At 38.7% G+C, this 26,191-nt stretch overlaps 2 protein-coding genes and 1 non-coding gene across 4 annotated transcripts in view; 2 read left to right on the top strand and 1 right to left on the bottom strand.

Moving 5' to 3' along the window:
- Positions 1-26,191, top strand: part of LOC114459222 (E3 ubiquitin-protein ligase TRIM39-like) — a 303,562-nt gene that overhangs the window by 186,649 nt on the left and 90,722 nt on the right. The window lies entirely within an intron of this gene.
- On the top strand, positions 106-24,812 carry LOC114459246 (uncharacterized). Its single transcript, XM_028441565.1, has 10 exons — positions 106-1,125; positions 1,202-2,180; positions 2,641-2,808; positions 3,108-3,203; positions 11,269-11,511; positions 21,857-22,247; positions 22,351-22,587; positions 22,829-23,063; positions 23,341-24,410; positions 24,607-24,812. The coding sequence occupies exons 2-10, from the start codon at positions 1,212-1,214 to the stop codon at positions 24,810-24,812; spliced, it is 3,615 nt and encodes a 1,204-aa protein (XP_028297366.1). The 5' UTR covers positions 106-1,125; positions 1,202-1,211.
- Positions 20,306-20,379, bottom strand: trnai-aau (transfer RNA isoleucine (anticodon AAU)). The gene has a single exon. It is a non-coding gene; the product is annotated as a tRNA-Ile (tRNA).

The following is a 26,191-nucleotide window of genomic DNA, read 5'->3' as shown; positions in this document are numbered from 1 at the left end:
GGTTGATATAGAGCTCGCCCTGTGTATTGAGAGATGATTCGTCGCAATTACTTCACCCTTGAAAATTTGAATGAGAGAATTCTATCGTTTCCAAACCAGCACACAGACAAGATTGACAAACCTCATAAAATACCATAGACCTTTGTTGTAAGGAAAAGCATCGGTGGTAATGGCCATGAAAATGCCACATTGCTTAGACTGCTCCCTTTGATTATTGGGAATGCAGTTCCTGAAGAGGATGGAGCATGGACTGTGCTAATGGACTTAAAAGAGGTAGTAGAATTATCGCTGAGCTCTGAATTCACAGAGGAATCCATTCAGTATTTACAGTCCAAGATACAGGATGATAGAGAGATGCTGAAAGAAGTCTTTCCAAATTTCAAACTCCGTCCTAAGCATCACTACACTGAACACTATCCTGACCTTGTACGCCGTTTTGGGCCCCTTGTACACTTGTGGACAATGAGGTTTGAGGGTAAACACCGTTTTTTCAAGAGAGTTGTACACGACACACAAAATTATAAAAATGTGTTAAAAACACTTGCAGACAGGCATCAATACATGGTAGCATATCATCTCAGTGCCTCAGGATTCTTCAAACCTCACCAGCAGACATCAAATGTCTCTTCTGTACTGGTATCAATGCTTCCAAATGTTGCTAAGACATACATTGAACAAATAACAGCAAGCAATGTTATTTACAGCACATCAAAGGTCTGCATTGATGTAACTGATTATGATGTAGGAATGTTTTTGTCTGTGGGACAAGATGGAGGACTGCCTAGTTACTGTAGAGTTGAACAGGTTCTCCTGGTTAACAGTGATGTTGCCTTTCTTTGCCAAGAGCACACATCACACTACATTGAACACCTGAGATCTTACAAACTTTTCTCAAGCAATCTGACTATTCACACCCCATCAGAGCTAAATGACAAAACACCTCTTTGCGCTTACGACATAGATGGAAGATTGCTCTTGACACCCAAACGTTTCATATTATTACTCTAAATTATCTTGGAGTTGTGTGAACCAGTGGGGCTATGAATAAGCTGCCCCACTCCAGCATCTGGCCTTCCATACATCCCATCGTTCAAGTGGTGCCCCAGTGTTTGTGTGGACCAGTGGGTATGTGGACATGCATATGTTGTGTGTGTGTGTGACCTTCACTCTCCATAAAAATTAACATGTTTTTGTCTTTTAGGAACCAAAAGATGGCTGCTACTCAGAATCATATGCTGCGTGTGTATGTTACACGAGACACCGCCCTGAAACTTACTCTACTTGAGCGACCAAAGTCAGTGGAGGAGCTGAAAGAAATAATGCAAGAGAGGTTCAAGCCAAGACTGGATGGGGACTTTAGCCTGCACTATGAGGATCCGGACTTTGATGGTGATCTTTGTCTTCTTGTGGACATCCAGGAGTTACCGTTGAAGGGCACATTGAGAGTCGTCAGATCCGAAGGTGACACCTCATCTACTGCGTCTTCTGACACACTCATACTCCCACATGTACCTGCGTTACAGCGCCAGAAGAGTTGGCCTGACCACTTTGTTGTTCCTGGTTTTGGTTATGAAATGGAGCATATACTAGAAGAAGGAAATCGTGTTTATGAAGAATCAGGAAAATTTCTGAAATTAAAGAGGTCACAGAAGAGTGAAATCCTTAAAAAAATGGCTGAAACGATCTACAGTTTTAAACCATACCCACATGTAAAGGAATTGTCAGTGGCTGCTCAGGCTTTGATTACAGCTAATCCATGTCTCAGAATGACAGCTGGTGATGACGGGGAGTTGGGATGGAAACGCCACTTAGGGTACAAGGTTGCATCAAACCGTAACAATCTGGCCAAAGCTGGCGTTGCCGAAGTAGCAATCAACACAGGGAAGGGGAGCCGAAACAACCCCGACAATGATCACCCCCATCAAAACATAAAGAAAGCTCGAAAAGCTGAGGTCAACTATATCATCAACCTACCGAAGGATCAAACCCCAGCCACTCTGGAAACAATGAGAGAAGAAATCTTACATGAAGTCGAAAAGACTGAGAAAAAACAATTAGTCATAGGCAAGCTCATGAACACAACCTATGCCCTTCGTTGCCAAGAAATCGTTGGAGCCCTTGTAGCTCCGTGGGTGAAAGACGTCGTGGACAGATGGCCAGCCCTTCTTATGGAGTCACAGGTAAAAAATGAATAAATATATACATATATATTTTACTGTTCTTCCTGTTGAGAGCAATTCCTCAACATGACTCTTTAGCATGCCCACTTTGAACATGGTTGATTTTTTCCAATATTTAAATGACTTTTTGAAAAATCTACATTTTCAAAAAATTCACCAAAAAGCAAATGGCAGATGTAAAAGCGGACAAAACATCACGCTGTGAAATTTTTGCAATTCACAGTAAACAAAGTTTACAGAGGTTTGTTTTTTAATTTCCTTTAGATTGTACAGCCTGTTTTAAATTAAAGAATGACAATTAACTGTCAACTTTGACCATGGTTCTGGTTCTGACTCATCTGACTTGGTTCTGACCTAATTGAATTTCCCTTGGTGTTGCTACCTGCCAAGTAAAAATACATTTACCATTCTGTTCCTAATTGATCTTTGTACATTTCTGTGTAAATCTGTCCATGTACAGGTGTTTGCAGATTTTCACCGAATCAACAACGTTACCCTGCGCAATCCATTCTACAAGGAGTTGGACAGACACATGCCTAAACTCATCACCTTGTTTAGAGACAAGGCCACCAAGACTGGCAAGATAGCTGAGGAGCTAGCCAAGCTTATTAGGATTTATGACCTTCAGGTGAATTTTTAATTTTGCATGATTTGGAAATAAATTACTAACAGATGGTTTACAGACAACTGTAAGAAGCCAAGATGTGAATTCTTTCAAAGTGTTTTCCTTTGTGAGTTATTGAAGTATTTACAATAGAAAGTTATTAATTAGAAAAATGTTTTACTGAAGAAATGGTGACCCAAAATACTGAATCTACCATCTATATTTATCAAAATATGGAGCTATTTAACACTGTTTTATTCATTTAAGTGTTTGCTCTGCATTTGTGTAATTACTATTGTAATTGATATTTTTTGTCCATCTAGGAACAACGTGACGTAAATATGAAACGGGCCCTTGTCCTTCATGCACTTCCTGTGTACCTGCGTGACGATGTCTCCAAGTTCTTCAGGACCTGTAATGTAAGTGTACTATTGGCCTCACTATCAATCCATTTGCCCAGCTATTCAGTCAGCTTAAACATATGACATCACTCAAAGAACTCTAGGAGAACCAGGTGGGTATTACAGAAAGCAGGTTATGTGAAAACTCAGAGTGAACCCTGAGATGAGGGAAACTCCTGAGTTATTCATTCCAGAGAGCTATTCCAGAAAGGAGATTCAACAAACTCTGAGCCTAACCCTGAACTCTGAGTTGACTTACCCTGTGAAGTAAAACTCTTGAGTTTTCAATTCTAGAATGGCTAATCTGAGTTAGGTAAGGCGACTCTGAGTATGTTAACTCTGAGTTGAGCTCATGCCTCACAACTAGTAGTGTTGTGGTGGTCAAGACCGGTCTTGGTCTCGAGACCAAATTTTAAAGGTCTTGGTCTTGTCTCGGACTCTGAAGCATTTTGACTCGGTCTTGTCTCGGACTCGGGCTGCCCGGACTCGGGATTTTCCGTCAAGACCGTTCGAGACCAGCTCTAATTCCTGCTATTTTTCAACTTTTATAATGTGATAATAACACGGAGAAGAACGGGATAAAACAATCCTTTATTCATTATTTAATTCACACTGTATAATGACCACAACCTTCCTTAATGTGACTGAGTGACGTGTGTGACACACTCATATGTGTGTGTGGCTACGGTGTCAGTTTGGACCGCGGAGCTCAAGGGAGATATGAACTAATCACCGGTAAAAATCCCAGTAAAACTGATTTGATTTGGTTTTAAAACGAAATAACCAAAGAATGAAGGGTGCACGGATTCTTCGGATAGAAAAAAGCGGTCGTAGATGGTGAACGGCTTAGGGCAACTGTATTAGATATTAGATAATAAAGTGAAGCTAGTTTAGTGACTGTGTATTTTCATGACACACTATTTCACCATGTCATTTCAAACATTGAAAGTATTTAGTTAGGAAGATTCATCAGCAGCCTGGATGTGATGGGTGTGTAAGTGATGCCTTTCAAAACTGCTCAGCAATAATATGTTCATGATGTCACCGTGTCGCAGTTTGTTTGGGTTAACAAAAAAAAAAAAAAGGGTCAATATTAAAAACGTTTTTGTACCGCTAAAAGTCATTTAAGTTAATATTGCATGGTTATTTAATATTATTCCCGTGATTCCAAACTTCCTTTAAATCTCGGGTCACAAACTCACTTCCTCCTTCGTCTCCACGACTGTGGACGGAGGCTGTGCTGAGAAAACATTCAGAGGAATGTAACGTTTTTGTGAGCGGAAGGGTCCACAACACGGCTTCACTATGATTATTGTTGCTGGATGTACTATTCTGGTAAGTAAACATGCATGTTTATCCATGAACACAGCATTATAAATGCTCATATTTTCACCACATAAGCAAAACAAAAGCACGTGAGGCTTTTACTCTGGAGCAGAGCATCTCACGCTGGAGAAGTCAAGTCATTTATAGCAGAAAAACCTCCAAAGTCCGTGTTAACATGCACATAGTTCTATTGTCGGCAGTTAAGAAAGCTAAGCTAAGCTAAAGCTTATCACATGGTGCTCGAGGTAATACACCTAGACGCTGCATCCAAAGAAGGAGAGATGAATGATGTGACTACATATTAGTCTTTCTTATTATTGTTTTATCTTATAGTTACTGGTATTCTCATTGTATTATTGCTATTACCTCATTTTCTTATATTGTTTTTTTTTTATTATTGTATTATAGTTACTGGATTCTCATTATAGTATTTTGTTATTGCTATAATTATTTTATAATTGTACTACTACTGTATTATTATTATTGCTAGTTTTATATTCTTAATTAATATTTTATCTTATAGTTACTATAATATTATCATTGCTATTACCTTATCTAATATTTCTTATTGTATTATAGTTACTGGATTCTCTCTATATTTTATTGCTATTATTATTATAACTATTACTATTATATTGCTATCTAATTGTACTACTACTTTATTATTGTTATTGCTATTCTTGTATTCTTATTTATAATTTTTTATAACTGTAATGCATAATGGGGTCCCCCGGTATATTCATGTTAACATGCTGCAATAAATCATATAACCATGCTTCAAACACACACTGGTTTATTAAAGGATTTTTATTATTTTCACACTGGTTTATTAAATGATTTTATTATTTTCACACTGGTTTATTAAATGATTTTATTACTTTCACACTGGTTTATTAAAGGATTTTATTATTTTTTGTAGCTCAGTAAAAGTAGTGGCTGTGTTTTGCACTGGATAAAAGTTGAAATAATGAACTGGGTATGAACACCTGTTAGAAGATAAGATAAGAGGTTGAGGCAGCCACTGCCAATCTAAGAAAGATAAAAGTTGAAATAATGAACTGGGTATGAACACCTGTTAGAAGATAAGATAAGAGGTTGAGGCAGCCACTGCCAATCTAAGAAAACTGTGTTTGATCTAAGAAAACTGTGATCGCTAAAGTAGGTCAGAGAAGATAAGATAAGATTGGAGGACCGTCACACCAGTGAGCCACCTGCCAGGCGAGCCGTGAGCGCTACAACACCTGCTGGAAGAGTCGTGGAAAAAGATAAGAAGCCATCAATCAACTGTTTATCTACGTCATTACACAGTATAAATGTTGGGAGATTTTTCAGCTCGGGGTCTTTCCTCTGTGGGACGTCTGCTGTGTCAGACGTCAGGGAGACCTTGAGCATATTTTTATATGTTCAATAAAAAACCACTTCTGTTTCAACCTACCTGATGATCTCCTGAGTTTTCATCATCCTTCTGGTAAGCATCTCACCTACACTGCACATGATCTGGGTTCTCTGCATTTGAGGTCTTAGGGCTAGAACCATGGCATAAGGTTAGGAAGAAAACAGAGGATTACCTTAGGGTAATAGGTTGCTGACTAGGATAAAGGAATATTCTAGGAACACACGACTATAACCATTACTACTTTCACTATTAATATTATAGCTCTATCTAATTGTACTACTACTGTATTGTAGTATTGTTATTCTTATATTATTCTTTTTTTTTTAATCCTTTTATCTTATAGTTACTGGTATTCTCATTGTATTATTAATATTGCTATTACCTTATTATTTTATGTTTATTATTGTTTTTATTATTGTATTACAGTTACTGGATTATCTTTGTTATTTTGTTATTGCCATTATTCGTGAGGATGCAGGAGGCATCTTCACTATTGTATTCGTTAAACTTTATTATTATAGTAGTTATTCTTCCGCCATCGCAAGTAACTCCAACAGTTTTCAACCGATTTTAACAAGTTTGGTGTCAAAATGTTCAGCTAATTTTTCCCTCTTCTGCTATGTTTCAACTTTTTAGTAACTTTTTTAACTATTTAACTTTTTCCACTTTTCACTTTCCCATTCATTTTCCCATCCACTTTTGAGAAAATTCAACTTTCAACCCTCCAACTTTGAAGTTCCACTGTTCAGCCATTTTTTAACCGATTTAAACCATTCAACTTCTAAAATGTTCACAAATCTGTTGTCTTTTAACTTCTATCTTCACATTTTCTCTGTCTTTAACTCTTTTTGACCTATGAAGCTTCAAGCACACCCACCAACTCTTCACATTCCTGAAATTAGAGTGGAGTGTAGCAGCCCTTATTTTAATCCTAAAAAATCTGCAAACAAATTGTCACAACTTCCAAAATATTGAACACAAAGACCTAATTTTCTCAAAAGTAGTAGAAATGTGTGTTGAGCCACTCACAATACCACATTTTTGCCATAAATTCAGCAGTTTTTGATTTATTAAGCCTGAAGTGGACATAATCCTACAAATCTACAGGCTTGTTTGCATTGGAGAACCGTCAGGTCACTGCTTAAAATCCATGGTCTTTCTCTCGTCCTCCTGGCCTCATCTTTTGTCCTAAAAACATACAATTGAACTCATTTGTAGCCTAAAGCCTTGTGATTCTCACAAACTGCTCAGTTTTTCTTTAAATTATACAGTTTTCCAGTTGTGATGTGTTTTACACAGGTTCCCCCTGGCTGTAACAGGCTAGTTTCTGCCTCGTCATCCTGCACACGCATTCTCCCCACAGGTGCATGTGATTAGTGCTGTTACCATGGTAACTAGGTAACTGACTGCCCTGATGATGAATCCACCTTTCTGTGTGATTTACATGTTCTCCCAGTGCCTTTTTATCAAACTTGTATCTTCCAGCCCATTATTTAATCTTTCACCTATGACTTCATCTTTTAAATCCACCTTTCTGTGTGATTTACATGTTCTCCCAGTGCTTTTCTCCCCTTATTGGAACTTTTAACCCCTTCAGCCATTTTGTAACTGATTCAAATGAACCTTTAACATGTTCAGCTACTACCTCCAACCCATTACAACTTTTTTCAACCTTTCCAACACATTTTAACACATTACAGCAATTTCAACTTTTTTCAACTTTTTCAACCTTTTTCAACTTTTTACTACTTAATACTGTATAAACTGGACTTCTTACTGGTTTGACTGGTTTTTCCTTTCATACTGGGATTTTTAAACTTCTTTCAACCTTTTTCCAACTTTTTTCTACTTTTTCAACCCCTTTTTTAACTTTTTCAGTCCATTTTCACTTTTTTGCAACCCATTTCAACTTCATTAACCCATTTCAACTTTTTTTTTTTTTTCTACTTTTCCAACCCATTTCTATTTTTTCAAACAAATTGCTAATTCTTGGTTAGTGCAAATGTTAGAGAAATGCTAACACTAGACTAATGCAATCGCAAAGGCTGCAATTTTTTTTAATTATTATTATTTTCATGTCCTGTTAATTTCAGACAGTGTTTAAGAAGTACAGTCCAATTGTTTTAATGTTTCATGAAACGTGAAGTTAGTTCGATATGTTTAAGAGGTAAAGCCACAGATTTGTTTGCTTTACTGTTGTAATCTGTGCTTTAAAAATTACATACAAAATTACATACAAAAATCTGAAATTGTTTATTATCAAACAGATTGATTTATTGCTTGTGTTCATTAAAAAACACATGACAAGAGGCCCTTGAACAAATAACGGCATATTAAATCGCAATCGCAATATTGAGGAAAAAAATTTGATTATTTTCCAAAATCAATCATTGAGTTTGTAGTGTATAGTGCAAAGTTTGCCATTTTGAAGACAGCCCATGACCGATATGAATACAGACACCCTCCCTTCAACCTATTTCTAGGTCACATGTAGTGTTGTGGTGGTCAAGGCCGGTCTTGGTCTCGAGACCAAATTTTAAAGGTCTTGGTCTTGTCTCGGACTCTCAAGCATCTTGACTCAGTCCTGTCTCGGACTCGGGCTGCCCGGACTCGGGATTTTCCGTCAAGACCGTTCGAGACCAGCACTAATTCCTGCTATTTTTAAACTTTCTTATAATGTGATAACACGGAGAAGAACGGGATAAAATAATCCTTTATTCATTATTTAATCCACCCCGTATAATGACCACAACCTTCCTTAATGTGACTGAGTGACGTGTGTGACACACTCATACGTGTGTGTGGCTACGGTGTCAGTTTGGACCGCGGAGCGCAAGGAAGACATGAACTAATCACCGGTAAAAATCCCAGTTAAAAATCACCAGGAATAAATATTATCTCTCTGGTAAAGACAGTAGCTCTAACAACTGGTAAAATGATAAACTGATGATATTACAGCCTGTGAAGGCTGGATAGGGGACGCACTTACTCTGCTTCTGGGTCTTAGTGCCAGCCGAGCGGTGAAGCCTGTTCCGTTTACCGTGTGTACTGAGGTCCGTGTGTGTTTAATAAGTCCGTGTGAAAGTCTGCATGTTTATGCATCTGTCCATCCACTCTTTTCATTATATTCATGTCTTTTAAGGCTTTATTACATAATGTCGGCTCTAGTCCGGGCCGCCGCCATCTTGGTTTATGTCGTCACCAACGCGTCATCGCCGCAGAGTTGCACTAGCACAGAATGACTTAAATAACTGTAAAGAGGTTTTATATTAGTCTATTTTCTTTTTAAAGTGGTGTTTTTTTTTTTTTGTGTCTTTAGACTCCAATTACATTTATGTATATAATATGTTCCCCACAATATAAACAGGTTCACAATATAATTATTTTTATAGTTTCTGTATCCACTGTATCCAGAATAATAATAATAATTCTCAACAAGAACTATTGATTGATTTGTCACATGACTGTTCCAGGGTTTGAGTTTGTTTTATTTAGTTTCACATCTACCTGTAGATCTATGTTTTTTAGACTGATGACAACTTGTTTGTAGTTTTATTTCAGAAAGTTTCACTTTTACAGTTACAGTTGGAAACCTTTGTTAATTGAATATCCTAGTTATATTACAGTAACCAAATTAAACTATATCAACTAAGTGAATTAATAAAAATAACCTGTGTAAAGGCTTTTTCAAACTAAAAAAATATCTTGTGAACTCTGTGACCTGTTGACCTGCACAACTGAAAGAATCAGAATCAAGAATCATTTTTTCTTGGCAGAAATACTTTTAAACACTTGCTGTACATTCAGCTGACATAAAAATATTGTTTTCAAATATGTAGAATAATTGTGAATTTATCAGTATCAGTAGTAGTTTTAATATTTTAGTTAATTTTTTGCAGGCACCTTTTTTGTCCGTCAAATGTATTTAAAATAAACTAAAATTAAAGAGAGAATGTTATTTAACTGTTGAACCTTGCCATAATTTTATTTATTTGTAGATTTTTTTAAATTGGAAAAAAAAAATGTTCATGGTCTTGGTCTTGGCCTCGGTCTCGGCTTGTCTCGGTCTTGGTCTTGACTCGGTCTCGGCTCCCGAAAGTCTTGGTCTTGTCTTGGTCTCGGTGCATTCTGGTCTCGGGCAAGTCTTGGTCTCGGATAGTGTGGTCTTGAACACAACACTAACGACTAGTAAAAATGTTGTCCAATGTTTTATTTTGTTTTAGGCTATTTTATTCAATTTAAATTGGCTGAAAATGAAATATAAAAACAGTCTCACGATGGCTCCTTACTTTGGTTTTAATTCACATATCAAACAAAGTAAAAACAAAATAAATACTAATATTTAAAAAAAAAACCTCATAATTAAACAAAAATGTTTGTCAAAAATAAAGTACATACAAATAAAAGGTAGATATAAGTTGTAGTGACATGGGTCATTATGGCCGCTCCTTTTTAATTATTTATGTCTTAGAAAGATGAGAACATGTATGAACATGTACAAAGTATGAGAACAGCATTAATGTCACCTGATTTCCTCTCAGGGATCAATGATTTACTGAATCTGATCAGGTTTAATGATTAAGTTCTGATCAACTTAGTTTAAATTAACCTAATTTAAATTATCTTTTGTGTAATGTGGAATTTGAAGTTGACTAGATGTTGCACTTTGTTACTTTTGTCCCCCATAGTCTAATGCTGCCAGTAAGGAGGAGAGAGGGCGGTGCACCTAATTAGCGGCCCCCAGAGAAAACGTTCCCTTGGTGACGGCGTTTCATGCCGATTTTGTCCATTTCCCCGTTTAACCGTTTTTATTGGTCAATTCTGTTAACGCGGATTTTATAGAGCCCTATACTAATTGCCACTTTTGTAGCTATTTGTAGGAAATAAAGAAAGCCAAATTGTGTTATTTCTCAGTCCGGCTGCTGGAAGGCGATTCTGATATATGCTGTGTGGCCGGAGAATATAAATGATGGACTGATGAAAAGCGGTCGGCTGCTGTTCGGTTCAGTTCTTGTCAGGTAGTGAGAGCTCATCTAAACACATCTAAATTATCCTTCTGGTGTAAAACTATGAATTATTTTTGCTTCAACAAGATCAGACTGAGAAGGGAAGGACAGCCACTGTCAGACAGCCTCGTCAGACTCAGGGTTTCTTCAAGTTAACCTGCTAGTGAGCAGGTTATGTTCTGAGTATGTTACAGAAGGTGACTGACTTAGTTAGCTTTCTTCCTGGGGGAAAATAGTTTCAACATGTAGCTTAGTTGCAGTCTAAGTGCAAAGTGACAGTAATATCCAGACATCATTAGCATGATTAGCATCCTTGAGGGGCTGAACTCATTCTTGTATTATTTGTGTTTCGTAGTCATCAGATGGTCCAGACCTCACTGACACTCCGGTGGCTCTCCTGACAGTCGTCATGGATGAAAATACTGATGTGGCCCTCTTCAGTCCTGAGAGCATCTGTATTGTCGTGGAGGATGAAATACTTGTGAGTGGTCCCACAAATCTGGCTGACTCATTTCTCCTGCTCTTTGGGTACATCTATGCACTAGACCTACAGTACCCAAAAAATCTCGAGCTTACATTCACATTTATCCAAAAAGTTGTGATGTGTCTTGAGGACAACAAACCACTGAAAGGGCGTCTACTGACGTTGAACAATGATTTGTTCAATGAGTGAATCACTCAGAATGGACTGTTTGTTGAGCTGAGTTTTGAGGAAGTTTTTTGTTTTTGTTCCAGTCTTTACAAATAAGTAATCATTTGCCTCTTTAACTCAGATTTAAGATGTCACACTGTTTGTTCGTTATACCTCAGATTTAAGATATCACACTGTTTGTTTGTTCTACCTCAGATTTTATACATTGATTGTAAAAAGATAAATGTTGTAGTTTTTGTACTGAATAACTTGTAGAAACCGACTGTTCAATTCATGCACTATACATGTTTAATGTTTTGTTACATAACCTACCTTGATGCACTACCTTGATGATGCCAGTTGAAGAATGGTACAGTAGAAAACTGTATTTGAATGTTTTATTTTTTATTTTATTGGCGTTGCAGCCTTCAAGGTACAGTAAGTGCCAAAACGTTTTTAAAAATTGTTAAATGGCTCCACTTTCTGATAGTTGTCAATGCTGTTTAGGATGGAATATACTTTGAATCTTATTTAATTTTATTGTGAATCCTTTGAGTTATAATATTTAATGAGTGAGATGAATGTGAGATGGAGACCAGAAATACTGAATCTACCCTCTGTTTATTATTCTTTTATTTGTGCCTTTTAAAAAGCACAGTGTTGAATAAAAAAAGTTGTTAAATTGTCACTGTGGTGTCACTTTTGTTTTCTACCATTAGCTGATTGAAATACTGATGTCGGCCCACTACACAATTATAGTTTAGAATTAATTGTAAGTGCATGTCCTACATAAGTTGTACAATATTTAAAATTTTAAGTTTATTTCCCATGTTATGAGTTGAAAAATATAGAAAATTTTGAGTTTATTTCCCTACATTATGAGTTGAAAAAAATTTAAAATTTTGAGTGATTTACTCACTTATTATAAGTTGAGAACTATCAATATTTTTAGGATGACATTGAGATAATTTAAGGCAACTGTAAATATAATTTTTATTTTATGCCAACTTAAAACATTTAATAACATCACTCAAATATTATTGTGTAATCTGTTACACAATAATTTTTGAGTTCTGTGAACTTATTAAGGTTTACAGTGCATTGTTCTATGAATCTGTGATAACCACATTTATTTATCTTAATAATATCCACTGTTATCCAGTTAGTTTATTACTATTTGCGCCATAGTTTGTAGTCATCTTAAAGATATAAATCATTGTTTTAATCAGAAATAAAATGGGTTAAAAGTGACCAAAAACTGTGGAAAAGATGCTGAAAAGAGATTTTAAAATTCACAAAAAATGGTTAATATTCGCAAATTAGTGGTAATGTAATTTAAAAATTAGGAACAGTTAGTTTGAACTGGCAAATAATGGGCATGAAAAATCATGAATGAGGTTAAACTGGCCAAAATAAGCATGAAATATGGTGAAAAGATGATAAACGTGACAATAATTGGTCAACATAAGTAAGTGGTGACAAGGGTTTATATGTGCCGAAAATGTCTTGAAAGTTGAAAAAATGTGCAGAAAAGGCATTGAAATTTGATGGAGAAGTGGCAGGAAAGGGAGTAATGTAGCAAAAATGCATTAAAAGGAGCAAAAATATGGCCAAAAATAGGGATAAATATAGGTTCAAATATGGCGTTTGGTGTGGCTACTCTGTGTTTGTTACACATGTCCTAGACTAAATCAAATACTTGGTACAATGGTTTCTATTCTCAGCTGGTGATTTCTGTATCATGTGAACAAAAAACTACATTTATATACATTTCAAAGGTTGATTATGATTTTTTTAAATATTTCAAGTTATATTTTCTATCCATGTCTAAATATTTATTTATCTATCTGAGGATATAAATACACATAAGGGTTTTAGTTGTGAGATTTTTAGAACATAAATAGAGGAAAATGACAACATTTTACACAGTTGTAACAGAATATTCAAACTGACAGAGATTATTAAAGAAGTGAATAAAAAAGTCAGAAAATAACCCAAAGAACTGAAAAATAAATCAAATCATTAGAATAAAACAGTAATTAGAACAAACACAAATGTAACCAGGTGTTATGTTAATTTATGCCTCTACTAATATGTATATAGATTACAAGGGAACAGATTTGTGATTGTATTTATGTCTTTATTATCTCTCTAAAGAGTCCTAGTTAAATCTATAGACCACGTACCATGTACAGTTCAGCCCCCCCACCTTTGATTAGACGTTTTAGGTGGTGAGGTTGTTTTTATAACCTCAGGTGATCAGCCACTGTTCTGCATTCTGGGCCAGGGTCTATACAGTATATATGATTCCTCAATATATGAAATAATGTTATCCATGTCTGTTATTAAGATCATTAGTTCATTTACCTTTTAACTAAAAAATATGACTTTTATTCAAGCTACAACTGTAAAGTGTTGGGGAGTGTTACGAAAAAATAAAGTCAATTAACTCTATTCATCAAGAGAAAGAAAACAGTATGAAATCTATAAATATGATATCCAAAAGTTATTCTAATTGTCATTTCAAAAATATCAACGTATGATCAACAAGAACAAGTTTTTAGTAATTCCTTAAAAAAAAAGATCCTAACACATCTTAAATTATAAATATTTAAAGAATTGTGTGTGTGTGTGTGTGTGTGTGATTGAAATGAACAGGATTGTTATCAGAATTCTGCAGAGCTTGATGATGAGTTGATCATTTGAATCAGGTGTGTTGGAAGAGGGAAACATCTAAAACATGCTGGATAGTGGCCCTTGAGGACCAGGATTGGGGACCCCTGGTCTAAACTGTGTAAAATGAGGTGTTAAAACACTGCTTAAAGTAGGATTTTATTAATATGAGTGTGTTACCTCAATAACAAATAGAAATCACTAGACTGATATGATGCTTTGTTATGTAGCAAGTGATGCTAATGCTAATGCTACACTATAACTCATTCATTTTCAGACCCACTTATTCCTGTTTTACAGGGTCGCAGGGGTCTGCCGGTGCCAATCTCTGGCTATCATTGGGCGCTGGGTGGGGGTACACCCTGGACAGGGCGCCAGTCCATCACAGGGCAACACAGACAGACAACCACTCACTCTCATTCTCTACTATGGGCAATTTAGAGACTCCATTCAATCTTATAGTCATGTTTTTGGATTGTGGGAGGAAGCCGGAGTACCCGGAAAAAACCCATGCAAACAACACTATAGTTAAAAGACTGTGTGACTATAAGAACATGTCAGATCTTTTGTTTGATGTTCATTGTACTTGGAACCAGTTTGATAAATTGCTTACATACAATTTTAAAAAAATATTTGAAAATGACCTTGTCTTAAATTATATTTTATTCCTTTTTTCCATTTAGGGTGATGATTTTAAGTAGGTGAATTGGTTTGTTTTATTGGTAAATAACTTTAAAATAATTTAAATGATTTTAATGAAAAAAATTGTATTTTTATTGTGTTTTTACAAAAAATAAATGGTGATATAATTTTTTTCTCCATATCACCCACTGTGACTGAGGTAAAGGTAGCACTGCCTTGGGCCACAGTGTTTTAAGTGGGAGCCCCCTGCCTCTGTCATCATCAACATCTGTGATAAACACCTACAACATGAGACATGTCCCCAGATAAATGATGGACAGTTGGTTGATATGAAATATTAACAAATAAATGTATTTTGTCACATGTTCTCCACAGGGGATGCTAAACAAGCTAGCTAACGTTAGCCAATGTGAACTTTAGCTAGCTAGCTCACTCTGTGGGTCTTTACCAGGTACTACGTGTTAAGGCTTCAACGAGCAGGAGAACTCTGTCAGCATGGAAGATTTTGACAACACCGTACTGTCAGTGTTGGAGGGTAAGTCATGTTTTTCATTCATATTTGGTGATTATTAAGCAAAGTTAGCGTCTGTATTGGTAGCTTTGATCACAGTAATGTTGCACACTGTTAGCTGGATGTTGTCTGTCCCTGTATGCAAAAAATGCCTTGCTTAAGTGCCGTGGAACAAGTGCCGAACTTTTTTTCTTTTAATAACCTAAACTTTGGGTGGGACAGCAACAAGAAAAACCACTTATTATTGTTATTATTATTAATAATATTTCACCATAGTTGACCATCTACACCAAAATGTACAAGTGACTCCAAAATATGAGGTCCCTGAGGAAGAGGCAGGGCTCCACGCCACAACGATGGGTGTTAAAGAAGAGTTTCTTCTGCTCAAACAACACAGACAATGACACTGATGGTGACAGAAGTGGTGACACAAGCAGTTCAACCATAATTATTGAGAGCAATGATGACCTCAGCGAGGACAGTTTAAATGGAGGTTTGTGCTAAAAGTGGGAACTATTCTGTCTCATGTGCCAGAGTACATTGTAATGCACACAATGTTGGATAATGACCTGTGTTTTCCTGTTATTTTTCTTATGTGTTTACAAATGATTTCATTATTTTCCCCAGGAAAAGCGTCTCCACTGTTTTGGAAGTTACTGAACACACTTTTTCTGACTTAAATCAGCTGACACAGTCATTTTCTACATGATCAATATCAAACACATTTTTATAATTTCCTAACAATAAGTAAAACATTAAGCTGATCAAATGAAATAGGTAATTGAACATTCCTAAAAACAATCTGAAAGTCCATTAAGAAAACACTGCTCTACTCAAACTGTTATTGTTTTTTAGACTTTAGGTGAAGTGAAGTTTGACCTCTGATAGGTGTACCTTACACTCTTTATGATAACTGTTTTCTGGTTTTGTCAAACCTAGTGGGGGAAGTAAGTAATGACTTTCTAATATAATTGTGCATTATATTTTAGTCATACACATGCCACTAACTATGATTTCTCTTCTCTCATGCTAGTGTAATAGTGTTTCCATGGAAACGTCTTTGCCTCACCATCATATTTTATAGTCTGAGGATGCAGGTGAGTCACTACAAAACATTGAGCAAAATGTACAAGAATCCCAACACAAAACCCAACCACGGCAATTTTGCCCAAATTTTGGACCTTGAGTTCAAGGCTAGACGGGCTTTCATTGATGCAGATATTACAAAGGAAGAAGACTGACCTATGAAACTCTTTGATGCATACCCCTGCTTCAAAGACACTGGAAATGTCAGCTTTTTGACTTTCGTCCTTGGTACTCTGTGTGTTTCTGTCTGTGCAGTCTGCCCTGTATTAAGCCTGCTCAGTGGTAATAACTGAACAGAATTGTGTCCAAGGCAATGGATGAGCTGCATCGTCAAATTGCAACCCCCAATTTTTATTTTTATTATTCATTTAAAAGGTACAATAAACATTAAACACACCCTTTACAATTACTGTACATGTTTTCTCATAATTGAATATTAATATTACAAATGCTTTTGGATTTTGCACCATTGTTGTTATTGTTCCCTCGAGACAATTACACTGTACCTGTAAGTGTTATATTGTATTACAGTGCATTATTCTAAATGTTAAATTAGGTTCTATTTTTTTCAATGGTTTGTTGTGTCACAGAATTGCATTGTTTTGTCTTGATATATAAAATGAATATGTGCTAACCACTGCATTAATTATAATTAAATGTACTACATCTACACGTTTGCTATATGTTGTCACCACTCTAATTTTGTATTTTTTTTCTAGATCATCATCAACTCAGGCTGATTAAAACCATCCCATCTGAGCTGGGACATGAACTGATCCATTTATTCACACATTAGTTCTTCTAATGTCTTTAAACACTTTTATTGATACACACAGACCTGGTCAGAGCAGGTTACACTCCCAGTTAGGATCATGGAAAATAACATTTGCTCTGTCTCAGTATCTAGTTTAGACCTTTTTTAGACCTGTGTCCTGGGTATGATGGGTTTATGAGGTGAACAGTACTCAGCCATGTTGGGAAGTCCAGAAATCACACAGCATCTCACCCAATCATACTCACTGTGGTTCATGCCAGAAAATACCACAGACCAAGTATTATTAGTGTAGTCATAGCACTCAACAATTCTGTTTCCTGTGGTACAAGAGACAACAAAGATCTTCTTGTTCATCACTGCAATGTCAAAGCAACTGTGTATGTGGACCATTTCAGGGACATCGTACCAGGTGTTGGTCACTGGGTCATAAGCCTCAGCAGAACTCAGATCTCTGAACCCATCGCTTCCTCCAACTGCAAAAATGTGGCCCATATATGCAACGACCCCAAGGTCATAGCGAGGTGTTTCCATAGGAGTGATCAGTGTCCACTGGTTGGTGTCTGGGTTGTAATACTCAGCAGTATTCAGTACTTCATTACTCCGTCCTCCACATATGTAAATCTTGTTGTTCAGTGTGGTGCAGCTGGCCCTGATCCTCTCTTCATTCATTGATGCAATGAACGTCCACTGGTTGATGTTGGGCTGGTAGCGTTCAGCAGTTCTTAGTGAGGTACCATCATCATTCCTGTAACCTCCCATAGCGTAGATGTATCCCTTTAGCACAGCAACACTCATTAAGTACCGTGACTCCTGCATTGGTGACATCTCCTGCCAAGTGTGTGTGACTAGGTTAAACCTCCACACTCTGATACAGGGGTTGGTCCAACCTAAATCACCACCCACAATGTAGAAGCATCTACCAAGGAAGACAGTGCTGTAGAGTAGTAAGTCAGTCATGGGATTCTCCAGACTAGGATGAGTGTGAACTGTGATCCAGCTGTTAGTTCTGTAGTCAAAGGCCTCTATGGTCTTAGAAAAGAATCTAAACATCAGTAAGACGGCGTTTGGCAAGCGACAGCAAAACAAGGTGTTGTTGATCCCAGACTCAGAGCAGAGTAACGAAGGTTGAGACATGATTTTAAGGGTATCAGAGACCAAGAGGTGGGACTCAGGGTTTGTTTTTACCACATCATTGTTAAGCACAATGTCTGTGATGTACCTTTTGTCCATCAGCCCCAGTCGTACCTTTGGTAACAGAGTAGAAATGGCTCCCTGTCGTTCCTCAGGCATGTGGTTTATCCATCTTAAAACACTTTGATAAACTGTGCTCTCCTGGGTCACAGTAAGGTCATCCTGACCCAGGATCTCAGCCAGCTCCTGCTCCGCAAGCTGCAAAAACTCTACACAGAATGAAACCTCCTCAAAATTCTCACAGATAAAGTGAAAGGCCTCATACTTCAGTTGAAACAAAATGGGAATATACCAGACTTTAGTAAACTGCCACAGCCCAATGCATTTTTCCGGACAGAGGTGATCCTTCAGAGCTTCAAAGCATGTTTGTTCCAGACTCTTTACATTGAACTGATGTACTTCCATCATTAGATCAAAAATGTAACTGTGGTCAGAGTGACAGAGATAAAGTAAATTCACTGAGTCCAAGGAGTTTGTGGGTTATTGTGTCTCTCTCAGAAGGGTTTCCCTCATTAAAGAATACTCAATATGCTGCTGAGTCCTTTGATGTGTGACCAGCTCCTGATGATGTCATCAGCAGAGTGTGTGATGACATCACAATGAAATTCACACTGACATTCCTTTTGCTGGCTCCTGATTGGTGGATGGCATGACAGGTTCTGCGTTCTTTGATATCTGTGTGTGTGGGTGGGGGGGGGGTGTCTCAGCTATCAATCAATCAATGAATCTTTTATTTGTATAGCACCAAATCATAACCAATGGTATCTCAAGACACTTTACAGTAGAGCAGTCTTAAGGACGGACTCATCATTTTATGGATACACACATATGCATATATACGTATATACACATACATGTGTATCCCACACCCAACATGAATTAATCATGGCGGCAAGGAAAACCTTCTGTTAAGCAGCAGGAACCTTGTGTGGATCCCATTCCTATGATGAACAGCCATCCACGTTATGCTGTGTTGGGTGTGTGCAGAGGAAAGGGTGGAGACAGAGTTGTTGAGACTCTGTAACTCCACACTGAGGATCCCACGGACCTGCAAGACAAAAGCCAGAAGGAGTACAGGAGCAAACACACAAGGGAAGAAGCAGACATAGAGGGAGTGTTAGAGAGAGGAATGGGACCCTCTCCGGTCCCTCTCTAACCTAAATGACCTCTCTCTTAACGCCCTCTCCAACCTCTCTCCAACCGAGCATGCCAGACCCCCCCACCGGCAGTCTATGCCTATTGCATCTTAACTATGAGCTATGAGCTGGTTCCTAACTAAAAGCTTTACCAAAGAGGAATGTTTTGAGCCTAACCTTAAAGGTAGAGAGGGTGTCTGCCCCCCGAACCGTGGTTGGTAGATGGTTCCAGAGAAGTGGGGCCTGATAACTGAAAGCTCTTCCTCCTATACTACTTCTAGAGAGAAATGGAACAACGAGTAGTCCAGCATTTTGAGAGCGTAGTGTTCTGGGGGGATTGTATGGCACTACAAGCTTCTTGAGATAGACTGGTGCCTGTCCATTTTGGGCTTTATAAGTGAGAAGAAGAATCTTGAATTCTATTCTATATTTTATGGGAAGCCAATGCAGAGAGGCTAATACAGGAGTAATGTGATCTTTAACCTAAATTGTTGTGGGATTATTCATCAATAAATTGGTATTTGTCCTACTTGCTGATTTATTAAGATGTCAAAAAGAAGCTTCTTTACTGACAGTCATTCTAGATTTTTGGCTATTTATGAATTTTCTTCCAGGTTTGGGAATGATTAACAGTTTAGATATTCTTTATCTGTGTTTATTGTATACATATTCATACCTTGTCCTTTCTGACTCATACACTAACATTTACAACTCATGAAAGCAGGTTTATGGTCCTTGATTAATATCTGGTCAGTATGGGGTTTGAACCCATGACCTTGGTGTTATTAGCACCACGCTCTGACCAGCTGAGCTAACTGGCCTATGAAGCTGCAAAAATGTGTAAAAATATGGTTGAGTTAAAACGATCACGGTTCTAAACACCCAGAAAGTTGGTAGGTGAAAATTCAGCACTACTCATCCCTTCGCTTAAAGCTGCAGTATGTTTTTTTTTTTTTAATGTTATTTGGTCAAAAGTCCATAATCATCTTTGAGCATATTGTAATATTGTAAAGTGTTCTGAGTAGACAGTGAATCTCTTCTCCTTCTCCAGGCTCTGAAAATGAAGTTTATCAATACAGGATGGATGTCAGCCAATCAGAGGTCTTTCTACCAACACAGCATTCTTATGAGCTGTTTTAAGCATTACTATTGGCTGCTGGAGCTGCTCGTCAAAAGTCAGTGTGTTCTCTATCTGAGAGTAGATAAAGTCTCATGGCTTTATATTCCAGCAGAAATCTCTAACGTGACTTTTGTCAAATAAAGAGGAAAAATAAAGACTGAGGTGGAGAAGCAACAGAATAAAGGCACAAATATGTTCATGAGGAACAGAGTCACAGAGGTTCCTCTGACTCTGTGTGTGTGGTGGACTTCACTTGATCTGCTTTAAGTCCGTGCACAGTCTGCCCTGAGTCAGAGAGAGAGTGATAACAAATGAGATAAATAGCTTGTAAAACTAAGAGAAACATTATCTAAGGTGGAGACAGAGAACAGACACATTTCATCTGCAGTGTGGAGTGTGTCTGCTCTGATCAGCTGCTTGTGTGAGGATCACACACACACACACACACACACACACACACACACACACACACACACACACACACACACACACACACACACACACACACACACACACACAAACAAGGCCTTATGGCTCTCCCGACCGGCTGTAGGTCGAGGCAATTCTTGGTAGTGAGGGCCAATCAGCTCTCGACTTGTGACCAAGAATTAACCAAGAATTGACCAATCGCTTCCCGAAGTCCCGCCCCACAGCAACCAAGAATTGACCAATCGCTTCCCGAAGTCCCGCCCCACAGCAACCAAGAATTGACCAATCAGAGGACTTCCATCATTCTTAGCCAGCGGACTTGGAAAATTACCGGAGATTTCACTGTACCACAGCATCGCTCAACATTACATCGATTTTTACAAGGTAAGTGTAATGAACTAAGTAATTTGTGTTTTTAAAACACTTTTTTAAAAATGAATAGGCAGGGTGTCTGTCTAGCGAGAGCCATTTTATTATATTCACGCTCGTAATTACGACGCTTTTACCTGGCACAACCCCCCACTACCTGTTTTTCTGGGGTTGTTTCGGCACTTAAACTCGTTGTTTATAGTGCTTCAAGTCACGGCAAAGTGTTAAGATTTATTTTCCAGTGGTGGCTTAATTTATCAATGAACGTAATGTTACAAACGGAAGCGTGTATTATTTATTTACTGTGTTCTTAAACTGTGTTCCACTTATTTGTAGATTTGTGTATCAAACATTCATTCATTCATTTCTTTGAAATCCAGTTTGGTGTTTTCCGCGGACAGACCTTCAAGTGGGTGCTGGAGAATGCTCTCGGGTATGCTGCTTACCTTGTGGCTGCTATGAGGAGGGATCCCACAGGAGGCAGCAAGGATTCAACAGATCATGCCCACAGTAAGCAGTGTTTCAGGGAGTATGTGGAGCTCTTTCCTTCAGGCAATATTGCTGTTGCTATGAAGGAAGAGCAGTATGTTGAGAAAAAGTCTCAGCAGACAGTCACCACACAACAGAGCTCTATTCAGAGTAAAGGATCACAGCCTTCTCCTAAGAAATGCTCCTCTGTTGCCTCCCTGTCCTCCCTCTTGGTCAGGAAAGGCGAGCAAAACTTAACCCAGATGGTGAAAAGGCTGGTGTCTCCAATGAAAGTCAGACCATGTAAGGAAACATGTGATTACATGTTACATACATACATACATTCATTTATTATTTGTCTGCCATTCAGTAGTTGTGATGCTTTTTCTTTTTCTTTTTTTGGTAGCTTTGACGCAGCCACGTACGCAGCCCTCGTCCACCATCAGTAGCCCCACCGCTTCAACTCCTCCCGCCTCTGTACCCTCATCGTCCTTTGTGGAGGAAACTCCATCCACCTCTGCAGTCCCGGGACCCTCCTCTGCCCCTGGACGCTCCTCATCTGCCCCCGGCAAACCTGTGTCTGAGCCTGATGACATCACTTTGCTGGCAGAGGTCTTAAGATGGGAAGAGGCCCAAACGACAAGTTAGTCAACATTACATTATTTTTAAAAAAAATATCAGTCTTTGATCATTGATTATATTTATTCATTTAGTTTTTGCATTTACATTATAAATGAAAAATAAATGTATATTATGTACCTCCTTTGTATTTATGTCTTTTGCATTCATATGTTATTTCAGAAGCTTTCAAATATTTTGTTTATGTTGATATTTGCTTTTAATTTTTCATCTATGTTTTTTGCATTTTTTTGTGCGTGTTTTAGCACAGAGAGTCTGTCTTCCAGCTGGCTGGATAAAGACGCTCCCTGAAGTAGACCAGAAGTGGATGTCAAAGGCTCTGTTCAAGTGGACAGCACAGGGACACCCGGAGTTGGACTTTAACAGAGTGGACAAACTTTGGTGGTATCCTCCACAGGTGTCATTGCAGACCAAAAATGTCCCTCGGCTGGAGAACTACTTTAGCCATCCTCTGTTCCTCTGGATGCCTCGAAAGCTTTGGCAAGTAAAGCTGATGTGTCCTCACTCAGATTGTCACAAAGAGCTCCTGTATTCAGCTGGTCTGCATCAGAAGATCAGACAGGTGGTGAGTTTAGGCACCATCTATTTTATGGCATCTGAATATCTTGCCTGCAATAGATGCAAGAGGAAGGTCATCAGCTGGAGCCATGGCATCATTTCACAGCTTGATGTTGGCCACAGGATGCAGTTTCCATCCATTTTAACATCCAAACTTGCTTGTGATATGGAGGTTGTGAGTTTGATGCCTGGGAAACAGCAGCAGTCAGATTCAGAGGAAGCTGCAGGAGCGTCACTCTGAAATCTGGCTGCAGAAGATGGTGCAGTACCTGACAGACTGCAGAGGAGTGAAGAGTGCCATGGAGAAGGGTCTGATTAGTCCTGTGACAATTCCACCCACACCTGCAATGCTTACTGTTCCTAAACACAGGTGGCTGATGCAGGTGTACGCCAAGGATGTTCTTCAGAGGCTGGAAGAAATTAAAGCAGCCATCACGTCCCAACTTGGCCGCATTTTAAAAATGGACTTTACGACAAAAGTTACCCGCAAACTTGCAGGGAGGAGCTTTGGAACTGCGACCTGGGTGACAAATGTTGGAAATGAGCATGGACAGGTCATCATGTCTGTGCTCACTGCCAGTGAGGGGTTTAGCCTCGGGCCAATGATTGACGGGCTGGTCAGGAGATACAGGATGGCTGGGGTACCTCCTCCTGATGTGCTCTATGTCGACAAAGACTGCTGTGGCAACAGCTTTCTTAGGAGAATGTTCGAAGAATGGAAACATCTGAACATCCGGCTCGACATTTGGCACTTTATGAGGAGGTTTACGGTTGGCTGCACAACTGATTCCCACCAGCTGTATGCCACTTTCATGGGTCGCCTCAGCCACTGCATCTTCATGTGGGATGAAGACGACCTGAAGGCCCTGAAAATAGCAAAGCAGTCAGAGCTAGAAGCTAAAGGCCGAACTGCATCTGAGGCAGATGTACTCCGGTCTATCAGCCAAAGTGAGCTTGCCCTGCACTGCAAGAGGACCACCCGCGGTGTTCGGGAGACACAGGTTCTCATTGAAAGGCTCATCCAGGGCTTGGATGGTGACAACGGTCGTGACACTCTGGGAGTCCCACTGATAAACTCAGCAAGAATGAGTGAAATCGTTAAATCCCAGAAGAAACATGTCACCTGCATCCAGGATCCACAAGGGATCCAGCTTTACCTGCAGACGGGAAATGTCCTGAAGGGAGGTCACCGTCTGCCCACGTACCGCTGTGCCCGAGGTTCTACGTCACTGGAGTCTTTTCATCTTCACCTGAACCGTTTCATCCCTGGTAAACATTGTCATACTTTATTTGTTTTTGTTTTTCTAACAAAAGTATTCTGTGACTACACTGAAATATAACATGACTGATCCTAAAAAATCAGATTAACTGCAAGTCTTCTAATGATTATAAACAGAAATATGTTGTTGGAACAATATGTATGATGAATATTTTTTTATTCTCTGTTTTCTGAATTACTTTATAGGGACCCTGGCAAGTGATGTCTTCTTCCAGGCCTATCTTTTGGATGGGCTATCAAGGTGGAATGAGGACCGGGCTGTGGCAGCATCAAAGGATGAGCAGTCATGCTCATACAACCATCTGCTCCGCCATGCTGCTAACACCCTAGCAGAGGAGGTTCTGGGCGAAAAGATCATCCCTTATGTCGGGCCAAGACAATACACAGGTTGATTATTGTTATATGATTGTTTGTTTTTGATTTCTTCAACTTATGCTTTCATGCTTTAACTTTTTTTGTGTTCTTGTTTGTGCTTTTTCTTTTCTTTTTTTGTCTTGTTTTGTTAAATCATCATTTTGAAGGTGAGCTTATAGGTGTGGAATACCTCTATCACCAAACTGGCAAAGTTCTGCAGGACTACAAAGTGGTCATTGAAGAGTCTGAGACCACTGAAGTTGAGATAGATGAGGGCTTCACAGGACATGACAGTACCCACACTAGAGGCAGAGCAAGCACTTCTGGCCTCACAAGCATCTGCAGCTGTTCCTGGTTCCTCAGCAGCTCCATCTCCTCAGGCTACTGCCTTTGTGCCTCCTATTCCCCCCGTTATCCCTCTGTTGCCAGTGACTCAGTCACATGTCGCCTCATCATCAGCTTCTGCAGCTCCTTCACCTGCTGTGACCGCTCTGCTCCCCCATTCCACACAAACAGTTTCTCCTGCAGAACAGTCTAGTGAGTTTTACACAACTGTTTCTAAAATCTCACGTTTTGCTTATTTTTTTAAAATTAAAATGTTTTACTCTAAATACTTGTCTTTTTCTTTTAGCATCAGCGCCATCTACTGATCCATCTCCACACTCCTCCTCATGCCATGTAAGAAGTTGTTTACCTTCAAGAAAAAAAAAGAAAAGTTGCAATAGCTTGGATTGATGAGTGTGCACTGCTGTCATCAGTGGTTCTTTTTTCTTGTTTTTGTTTTTGTTAGGATTGGGTTGGCCCTGATAACATTGAAGGGTATGGCGCAGTGCAGGATCTGGCTGATTACTTGGCTGGACTAAGAGACCACCGTCTTGCGCTGACTCAGGAGGAATGTAGTCAGGTCATTGCTCTGTGGCAGGAACTGGGGGAGTATGACAAAAAAAAAACTGTCTACCCAGCTCGACACCAGACCAGCCTGAGCAAGGGACGATTCCGGGCTACGAAGAAGATTGTGGCTCCAGGTGTGGAGAGCACCAAAAGCTGAATTAAACTAGGAAAACACAATATCTGGGTTATGTAAAAAAAAAGTTAAATATAATGTAAGTCACACATTATTGTAATGTTTTTAAAGCATACATTATTTTTAACTACAGGTCTTTCGTCGGGGCTCACAGTCCTGCACAGTGGCCCGACTGCAACAGAGTGGTTGAGGCGATCTTTGTCAAGCTTTTTGCCATCGACCCGAGCACTGTGCGCTGTGAGGGAAAGAAGCTGTCAAGATACACTGTGGTGATACGCACGTACAAAAACATCAGGGAGTGCGTAGTCACAAACGCCAGGCTGATGAGTGAGACCATTATAAAGCTACCTGACGTAAATGCTGCAACAGTTTCACAGTGGTGAGTAGGATTTA

The sequence above is a fragment of the Gouania willdenowi genome, unplaced genomic scaffold, assembly GCF_900634775.1.
Source record: "Gouania willdenowi unplaced genomic scaffold, fGouWil2.1 scaffold_275_arrow_ctg1, whole genome shotgun sequence".
NCBI lineage: Eukaryota > Metazoa > Chordata > Actinopteri > Blenniiformes > Gobiesocidae > Gouania > Gouania willdenowi.
The sequence above is the reverse complement of the archived record's forward strand: the minus strand, read 5'-3'. Positions and strand labels throughout refer to the sequence as shown.